Genomic DNA, 10,144 nt, shown 5'->3' on the forward strand with positions numbered 1-10,144 from the left:
TCCACATCAAGTATGCATTATGTCTATGGTTCAGACATTTACATACCAGCACCACTGTCATCGGGCTCACCGCACCCTGTCGCCTATTCATGGCTCGGTTCACACACATGGCTGCCTATAGGTACTGTGTGTACAAAGACAGCATTCATCGATATCATTTCTTTATTGCAAAGCAGAACAATGTACACTACAGTTATTATCACACAAGAGGAGTTTGTCAAACATCCATAAAGTTGTTCAGTGGGGAGGTTAAAGTTTGGACCGTAGTGAGTCATTACAGCGTCATGCTCTGAGGGTTATCAATCATGCCAGTGTGATTATATATTAGAGGTTTATTTATGAATATCATTTGATCGGATATAAATCATTTTCTCTGTTTCCCTAGCTTCTTATCTCATTGCACCATTGCAGCCTTCTGCATTGGATCAGTTTGTCCCTCTATCCCTGCAGGGCTTTATGGGGCCGGTTTAGCCAGTTATGTGAGATTTCAGCAGAACAGGAATATCAAGGGAGAACTTGCCCAGGCCTCGGTGTTTGTGTTCCTCAAGGGGACGACTGCTCCAACCGGTTTTCTGGGGTGGAGAGATGAGAGAAGGGAGGGTGTGGGGCATTCTCCCTCACCTCATTCTCCTCTCTTTCTCTTCATTATCGTGCTTCTGTGTCTCTGTATCACTCAGTCCATCTCAGCGACAAAAGTGCCTGGCAGTGGACGCCCGAAGGAGTCCTCGGCTGTATGAGGTGAGTTGCCATTGATTAAGCTCTAAGTTGTTGCCTGAGGGCCAGAATAGATTGGCTGACAGATGGGTAGAGTAGGTGCAAGTATGTGCGGCAGGGAGTAAGGGCAAGGACCGAGCTGGCATACAGCAATGATCATGGCCTTATCAGGCCTTTTATGCTTATTATAAAGTGTGTGTGTGTGTGTTCGGGTGAGTGTGAGTGTGAGTTTTAAGGTCAGTTAACATTTCTTCCTACTCTGACGTACACTTACAATACAGCATGGATACATATAATGCTGTTTTTCAATAATAAGGTATATGGATGACTTTAATTAAGCAAACACAGTGAGCAACAGTTGGCAAACCACTTTAACATATGTTCAGGGATCATACTGAGGACATTATAGATAACAGTTATATTCATGAGCTTGTGTGTGTGTGTGTGTAAATGACACTCACTCTCCACTTGATGGTCTTTTCAGTCAGACAAGCCGACAGGGAGAAATCAGGAGTAGTGAAAGGAAAGCAGCTCCGAGTATAGCTGCCAATGGCATTTGTTGCTGCTCCATTTGTTGAGAACTACATCGCCTGAAAGCATCTAAGAGAGGCCTGAACACTAAAATATCCACTCACAACTCAAGTCTAGTTTCGACCAAACAGCAAACCTCCCAGCCGATGGGAGGTGTTTGAGGAAGGCTTAGAGCGCTGAGATATGCAGCCAGGCTGTTATCTACAAGCCTCTATAGGTGCGTGGCATCCAGCGCTACTATGTGCACAAAATGTGGTAATGCTTCTTTAAATGATGTGATACAGTAGTGTCAATAGTTATAGGATTTAAGGATGAATTTACTGGAAATGTAGTATAAAAGTTAGCCACAGTGACATTGTGTGTGTGTGTGTGTGTGTGTGTGTGTGTGTGTGTGTGTGTGTGTGTGTGAATAATGATCTAGAGACTGCAGAGCAGGCACATAAAGGCAGACAGGTCTTTTCTTGCTCTGCCGAGATGATCTGAACAGTTGCCTGACATATCCTGACATGCCGAGAGAGCCTGTTCCACTCTGATCAAAATGCTAAATAGTATTCAGTGCACGTTTGTGAGCCGGTAAGTGGTTGTGTGTGTGTGTGTGTGTGTGTGTGTGTGTGTGTGTGTGTGTGTGTGTGTGTGTGTGTGTGTTGTTTGTGAGGAAGATTTTTGTCAAGTGACACAGAAGAAGAAAGAGTTAATGACAGTGTGTGTGTGACAGTGTGTATTTTATAGGGTCAATGTGTCCTCAGGGTCTTATGGTGCAACACCACAAATCTTGACATGACGCTCTGTATGAAGGTGTGTGTGTGTGTGTGTGTGTGTGTGTATTTAAGTTTGCAGGCAAACGTCAGCTGTTGGCTTTGAGACTTGCAATCAGGAAGTGGTCTTGTTCTGTTACTCGTTATGTTACTGATATATCTGATGCACAGTTTTAACTTGACATCATGTGATGCATACATGTGGTTACACATACACATACACATGTGCAAAGCTGTCACAGCTGAGTTTCTTGTGCTTGAAACGCAAACTGCAGATCTTGCATGATCTTGCAGGACCAGTCTAGCCGCTTTCAATCATCGTTGATATAACAACGAAATTTGCTCCCACATTTGTGTGAGAGGGACGGCTTATGAAAGTGCAGTGCCAGCAAAGTGTGCGGTGCTGTGCATCCAGAAGCACGTCACAGTCCCCGGGCTATAACGCCCGAGCCGCAGTAACTCTGACTGATTTATTGTGCTTCAGCTCCATTAGTAGTCCGAAGTTTTCAATGTTTAGTAAAAGCATTGGATTTAGGGTGCGTAAAGGGTCCTAATGTCTAATACAGCTAAAAGGAACATAAGTAGAGAGTGAGTAAACATGAGTAAACACATTTAATGCAATTTCGTTCTGCCCATCGAAAATATGGAAAAACCTTTTTATCTTTTTTTTTGTACAGTCAGACTCAAGATCAAAGGAGATCACCTGCAATGGAGTGTTTCAACAGCCTACTCCACAAACTCCAGGAGGTCCACGAGCGAGAAGTGGAGGGTAAGTGGAGGCCTTGAATGCAGCAGATATTGGCAAGAGAACCTTAACCACACCTTAACCAGGCGTGTTGTGTTTTTTACTTCTAGGATGGCAGGTGAAAATCCAAGAGCTGTCCAACAAGAAGGGCTGGTGAGTGGGCTCTTCACCTCCCTGAGGTCTCTAGATGATCATGTTTAGACAACGCTGACAAGATATTCAAGTTTAGTGATACACAAGTTCAGTCAGAAGTGTTTTTGGACCAGGCAAGCAGGCGTGCTGGTTGTGTTCGTCCATGCCCTGTTTTGTTTGTGAGGAAGTTCATGTTTTAACAAGTCATTCAGTCTGGTATTGAGTCCCAAAATCTTTGTTTCGTTTCTCTGTAGAACTTTAGAAAGAAAAGGCATGGGATCATTTTAGAGTCCTCATACGACTGGAAGTTAGTTCAAGAAAGTCTTTGAGGCAGCAACAAATAAAATCATGTCATCACCATCAAAACAAGCTTCCACCTAACTCAATTCCTGATCAATTCACTCACTAAGATGGATCGGCCTGGTCCAGCAGCAATAAACTGATACTGGCTGGTATTTTGGTCTGGCTGATTTATCTGTCTAGGTCTTGTACTGATGCCCAGGTAAACAGCCAGTCAAGTAACAAAAAGCCTGACGTAAGTGGATCTTATTGCACCAAATCCCTGGCCACCTTACATAGGCCTCATTGTTGGTGCGTTCAAAGACATATGAGACAGTTCAGCATCGCAGACTTTAGATATGGCTGTTTTTTTAATTCTGGGTCTAATTTGACTTCTGTAAATTAGAAGGGTTTGTTTTACTTCACTGCCTGTCACTGCCAATGATGTTTTGTTCAGTATCTCATGGAGTGTAGATAGACATGCTGTCTGATTAAGTTTTGAGTAGACTCTTCTTGTCTTTGTGTGTGTGTGTGTGTGTGTGTGTCATTGTGTGCGTGTGTGTTCATGCATGCAAACAGTGATACAAAGCGAATGGAGGAGCTGTTCACCAAAAACCAGCAGATGAAAGAACAGCAGAGATTACTCACAGACAATATAAAGACACTGGAAAACAGGTAACGATGTTACGGTGTGCTTTTGTTTTGCATTTGGATTATAACACGTGCATGTGCATGTGTGTACACCCTATAGTTTACTGTGTAGCAGGGGAGTCAAGGCCTCAACATGAAATTACCATTTGCCATCACAGAATAAGGGGCAGCTAACACTTTAATAATCTTATGCTTCGTTATTAACATAAAGGTTTGTTCAGACCAGGTGCAAAAGCAAAATCTTTTAATGCAAATTCATCCACTGGACTATTAATAGTCACCCCTTGACAACCACTGGCCTTTCCATTTCCTGCAGCATCTCTCCTCTAAGAAGAAAACACACATGAACATGAACTGAATCTAAATTTGTTACTTTAACTAACTAACTGCCAACACAAGTGCACAAGTAGCAAACGCTCCAAACGTTCCATGAAATCTGATGGTTCTGCTGACTTTTTCCTTCTGCCTCTGTGCAGTAATGATGTTGAATGGCAGAGCTTGAGCCCACAGACTGGCACAGTAGGTTTGTCTTCCATGTCAGGAGAATCTCAGGAGTGATGCTTTCATGACACAGCATCACGCAAATTTCTCGTTCAATGTGAAACACTTTAAACGGGTGTGGATACATCTTGTCTAACTTGTCTAACCAGACGTGAAAGGGGTCACCGTGGCCACAAGTTCACAGGGTGATTTATTTAGCGTGTTTGTGATGTTTCTTGGTTCTCTGCTGCTCTTGTAGGCTGAGAGCGGGGCTGTGTGACAGATGTACAGTAACCCAGGAGGTAGCCAAGAGACGACAGCAGGAATTTGAAGCCTCGCAGATACAGAGCCTCCAGCACATCTCTCTACTGGGTATTCTGTTTACGTCTGTAAACTGTCTCCAACCCTCCATCCACTCATCGTCCATCCTTCGTGTCACATTTCAACATTCTCTTTTTAAATGATTTTCCTGAATCTCTTGTCTCCCTTCTGGCAACTTTCTTCCAACCTCTTGTCCGTGCTCTTCCTTTCCACTAAACATACATTACAAAGACAAGTTTGTCGTTAAGCGTTCTGATCACGACTCGTGGTTCTGTGTTGTAGCGGGAGAGATGAACAACCTGAAAAAGGAGAACAAGAGGCTCAGGGATGATATCAGGAACTTAAAAGTACTTGAGTGAGTATGGTGTTTGTTTGTAAAGCTTTAGAGATGAGTCATCTTCTATCTTCTCTCTAGAGGAAGGCTTCCCCCCAGTACCCCTTCACTGTTGTTATGACTCATAGTAGTAGTCAATGCAGCAAATGTGCTTTCATAGCAATTTTGCATCGACACATCTTGCTTGTATGACCAATACCATAGTATAATGTTACCATTTGAAAAGTAAAGTAAAGCAAATTTTCAAATTTTGTGTGTGTGTGTGTGTGTGTGTGTGTGTGTGCCTATAGAAGAGGTCACAGTGACCACTCCTCCTCCAGCAGCAGCACCAGCACCACAGAGGTCAAACCAAACAGCTCCCCTGACCTTTCACCCTCTTCTGGACCCATGGCCCTCGTCACCACGGCAACCAGCAGGGCCAGCAACCAGCCAGCAGATGGCGACGTTGCAGGGAAAAGTGAGGCAGAGCAAAGAACTGAGGGTGAGGAGGATGAGAAGAAGTGGGGTGAGCCCGCAGAGTTTGTTGTTTGTGATTATTGGGGCTAAGTTCATGTTTCTGTTTCATGTTTATCAGAAACTGAGCACAGACAATGGAGACCGACAGTCAGAGGAGCCTTTGTAAGTTTCCCGATCTACATGCATGTCAAAGAAACAGTCTGGAGTTACATAATAAGATCAACACTTGTCCTCTACATGTGGAGCTGTAGCCTGGAGGCAGCTGGCTCAGCTTAACATAAAGAGTGAAAACAGGGGAAACAGCCAGCCTGGCTCTGTCCAAAAGCACTTCTTAGCTCACCTCTACAGGTGTAAAAACAGAGCCAGCTTCATATTTAGTCTACACTGATGAGGGTCAAGCTTCTCGTCTAACTCTCTGAATGAGAGGTTGTTTTTTTTGTATGGTCATTTCTGTCTGTTGCTGCCCCTCTCCACTCTCACAGGAGACAGTCAAGCTTTGTGCATCACCGTCCTGGAAGGCGGACCACTGTGCAACCCGTGTTGGAGAAAGAAGGTGAGACTATGAGAGAGTGTGAGTGCATGGAATAATAATATGGTTGGGCGTGCCTAAGTTTAATTTAAAGGTAAAAACTGAATCTATTGTTTTCGAGCCAAAAAAGGTCAGCACTCGGCTTCAGTCGCCCACATTAAAGATTTAAGATTTAACTTAACTGTAAGTACGAACATTTAGCCTCTCCCTATCTCATCACCTCTGTTTTTCAAACCTCAGAGCTCAGAGTGTTGAAGGACTGAGCCAGCGACCCTCCATCCCTCCTCAAGCTCTCCTTCTTAAGACCTCTTCTCTATCAGCCAGCGGAGAAGTGAACCCCAGCAGACATGTGCTTCACGCTCCTGTCCCCTGCCGTCCTCAGCCAATCAAGAGCGGCCCTGTTACTTTCCCGTGGTCCTTATCTGAATCTGCTGACTGGGGTCCTGCTCTAAGAACCAGCCTACAGGCACAACCTTCTTCCAGACTAAGCCTGCCACGCTTTCCCAACCTGATCCCACCTGGCCAACATGCCAGCCCCAGAAGGCAGGGTTTGGGGCCTCTCTGGCACAAGCAGAGCGCCCTTAAGACCCCCACTAAAGAGCCAACTGTGTTGTTCAGGTTGAGGAGTATGTCAGAGGATGTGGAGAGTCAAGCTAAGCCCCAGGAGAAAAAGGAAATCCCCCCATCCAAGGCTGAGAAGGTCTCTGGAGAAGAGCTTAGAGAGGTGTACGAGGGGCCTCTGGACTTATCGGAACGAGGAAAGTCAAAATCCAGTCAAACACCACGAGATTATTCGACCATAGCCTTACTAGGAAGAGAGAGAGCACAGAGCAGCCCTGACAAGGATGAGAAGTCAAATCCATCTGCAGACAGACCTGTACCATCCCCTCCTCATGTCATCTCTCCATCCTCCTCCTCCACACCACCGGTCAAACAAGAGGAAGAGTCTACCAGTGACCATAACCACAAGGTAAATTAAGGCCTTTCAGCAGCAAAATTAGAGAGAACAACATGGGGTGAGAGCAGAGATGGTGGGACTAACAGGACCGATGGTGTGATGGTGTTGTCACAGCAGGGAATTAAAGAGCAGGACCAGAGAGAGGAGGTGAATGGAAAGACAGACCAAAGCAACGGGAAGAAGGTGCCGGTCCTCACTATATCTCTGCGTCCAGGTGAGCTTAGATTCATGTGTCTGTATGTTCGCACCCATACATTTACTGTGCACAGGTGAATGATACACTTGCGTTATGTTTCTCTAACAGTAGTAGTGCTGGAGACTCTGAATACTGCTCTGCAAAAGCAAGAATCCTTATCATCAAATGGCAAAGTACGGTAATTTAAGCCAACAGGGCAGATTCAGTGAAGGCTGTGCCTGTGAAAGTATTATCTGTTTCTGGTTTGTTTTCACTCCATCCTTCTGCCGCATCACAGTCATCGTCACCAGGCACCGAGACGGGAAGCAGTTCAGAGGGGCAGGACGAGGAGGGGAGTGAGTCGGGACAAGGGAGCAACCAAGGCTGCAAGAGGAAGAGGGCGTCTGTGGAGACGGAAACCGACAGAGACTCGGACACAGACAGTAGGCATTTGTTCACATTTCTAGTACTTGCGTGTCTTTCTTCCTTTTTCCCCTGGCCTGATCACATCACATTTCTAAAGCTTTATGGATTTTTGCTTCATGAATTTGACAAAACATGCACAGTATTTAGAAATAGCATGCTGGAAATAGATAAATCCACTGCAAGTTCAGACAGCACAACACAATACAGAAATATGCTGCAAACACAGAAGAAGACACTGTTTGGGACTCGTGCAATTACTGATGTCCGCCCGTGTAAAATCCATCCAAAGTGTTTATGCTGTGGACTGACTCCTGTTACTCCTCTACCCTTCCCCCCTGCAGACATCCAGCAGGAGAGGCAGATCAAGATCACACTGAGAGCGGAGGAGAAGAGCCCAAGCTAAAGAGCAAGATATCACAGTGGCTATCAAAGCTGCATTAACTGATTGTTTTGGCCACTTGGGGGAAGCACAATATTCTGTAAACACAATACTGACAGACCATCATCTTAGCAGGTCACAGAGCTACGTTAGCATTCATTTGGAGTCTTGCCACCTGAGAAATGTAAGTCCAATGTTCACTTTCCTTTTAACTCTGTCTTGTGCTCTCCACCTCCTCCTGATGGAAGAATCTGATCCTGCTAAATGCTCCCCTCTGTTCGCAGCTAGTCTTTGTCTGTCTGCGGTTTGGTGCTGAGCAGGTCGTTGATCCATCCGTTAATATAAAGATTTTGATAAAAAGCCGCCGTAAAAGGTTCCATGTAGCACTTCTACACATCAGGGTTGTTCCCTGCCTTTGCTCCAGAGCTCTCTGTGAGGCTCCAGCTTCCTCTTAGCAGGAGTCAGTCACTATAAAAGATGAAGGCAGAAAAATAAATTACATCTGTAAACAAATTCAAATGTGGTTGAGACAATGATGAGTGTTTAGCGGTTAGCTAAATCATTATCTGCCAATCAACAGTAAGACACAGCGCTGTGTGTGCCAGCAATCTCTTTTTAAACCAGAAAACTATTGACTTCTTTAGTATTATACACCATATAGAGGTAGATACCACACATTACACAATGCAGAGATCAGTAGAGACTCTCAATGATGACTTTGTGTTGCTTATCATAATCTACTACCACCCACATAACCTTTAACCTCTGTAGTTACTAATACAAGCCTCTCACTCAAGTTTGGGGGGCATTTATCGTTTGTTTTGTTTAGTTTTGTCATATGTTAGCCGTCCCAGTAGTACTCTCTGGTTCAGCTCTGGTGGTTCTGGGGGAGGGGGGACATTTTCAGAGGCTAAGAAACTCTTTTCACTTCTTTTACATGAATATTAAACACTCCTTTCTCCACGTAGCATTTGCAATAACTGGTATTTCTCCAACACAACTGGGACAGTCGAATATTAACCAGTAGCTTCTGTCATGTAAACCCTATTCTATTGATTATTTGGATTGGTTAAGACCCGTAATCAACCAGTTACAATTTTATTTTACAAAACATACCAGCCCCTGAACATGACCAAAGGAAGACGCGTGTAATAACTGAAGCCTTCTAACAGAAAAGTGTTAAAATTAACTATCAAATTTGCTCTTTTTCTTCCTTTTCTTGCAGCCCAGCAGTGTTTGGCTGTGACCTGCTAATGCTTAAAACACACATTAGTCTAGTTTCATAACATTTACCACTTTCCTGGCATTGCTGTCACTGCCTGGCTATTTCTGTCACAGAGCCACCCACCAACCTCGTCACCTTGTCATAACTGACCAATAAAGACAAAAAAGAACAAAAAAACTTGTTCCTCTTCCTCTTTTTCATGTTTAGAATGCACATATTTTGCAAGTATTAACTTTCCGCTAACAGCTGTGACAGTCTGTGGTAAGCCGGGTGGATGGTGGCGATAAAAACGCAGTGACACTGTCACTTATTAGAGAAACTATGCAGCCCTGTACAGTCAGTGTACTGTACATAAAATGTAGATTGTTTGCTCAAACCAAAAGGGAGAAACAGCCAACATTTATTCTAAATATGAGATTGCTGTTATTTTTCCTTGTGTTCTTTTTTAAAATCATGTCAAAAACGTGCACTATGCTGTTATATTATATTGATTCCTACTGTTTCCATCATGTCTCTCTAATGCCATTAGAACCTATTGAGTACAGTACTTGGTCAATGGTCAGTGGACAAATAGCCTCTCCCTGCCATTTGTATCTGTCTGTTAATGAAAATGTGATTGACTGTGCCACTGTAAGTAGACTGCTGCGCTTTGACTTTTACACATATTGAGTCTGTATTAGAACGACAGACCGTTGGAAACTGTTGTATGAATGCACTACTTCTGATGCTGAAATAAAATTTCCGTTCTTGAATGTTGCTCCGATTCGTCCTACCATATATGGTTCGGCTCTCATATTTGGTACCATAACACATCTGCTACATGCCTCTTGGTGGTGTACACATAATCCCCCCCCGTGAATAATGATGAGTGTTCTGGGAAACACAAGTAACATTATGTCTGACATTTTGTTCAAGACATTATGCAAAACAGTTGTGGTGTGCTGATCAGGATGTGGATAAAACCATAAGTTCTGTCATGTAGTAGCCTTGTGGTGTGATTCAGTGTTAGAGGAAATCTGCTCCATGGCCTCCTTCCTGTAAAACCTATTCTATT

At 44.0% G+C, this 10,144-nt stretch overlaps 1 protein-coding gene across 1 annotated transcript; it reads left to right on the plus strand.

The window, feature by feature from the left end:
• The first annotated feature begins 672 nt into the window (after positions 1 to 672).
• Positions 673 to 9,842, plus strand: rbbp8l (retinoblastoma binding protein 8-like). Its single transcript, XM_070838987.1, is given in 16 exon segments — positions 673 to 738; positions 2,678 to 2,769; positions 2,856 to 2,898; positions 3,736 to 3,831; positions 4,547 to 4,659; positions 4,891 to 4,972; positions 5,263 to 5,423; positions 5,517 to 5,560; positions 5,881 to 5,951; positions 6,168 to 6,897; positions 7,000 to 7,032; positions 7,066 to 7,099; positions 7,190 to 7,254; positions 7,359 to 7,503; positions 7,828 to 8,049; positions 9,091 to 9,842. Coding segments are annotated over 15 exon segments (1,776 nt in total). The 5' UTR covers positions 673 to 733; the 3' UTR covers positions 7,890 to 8,049; positions 9,091 to 9,842.
• The last annotated feature ends 302 nt before the right edge of the window (positions 9,843 to 10,144 follow it).

Source organism: Pempheris klunzingeri, chromosome 11 (assembly GCF_042242105.1).
Source record: "Pempheris klunzingeri isolate RE-2024b chromosome 11, fPemKlu1.hap1, whole genome shotgun sequence".
In the NCBI taxonomy this organism is placed as follows: Eukaryota; Metazoa; Chordata; class Actinopteri; order Acropomatiformes; family Pempheridae; genus Pempheris; species Pempheris klunzingeri.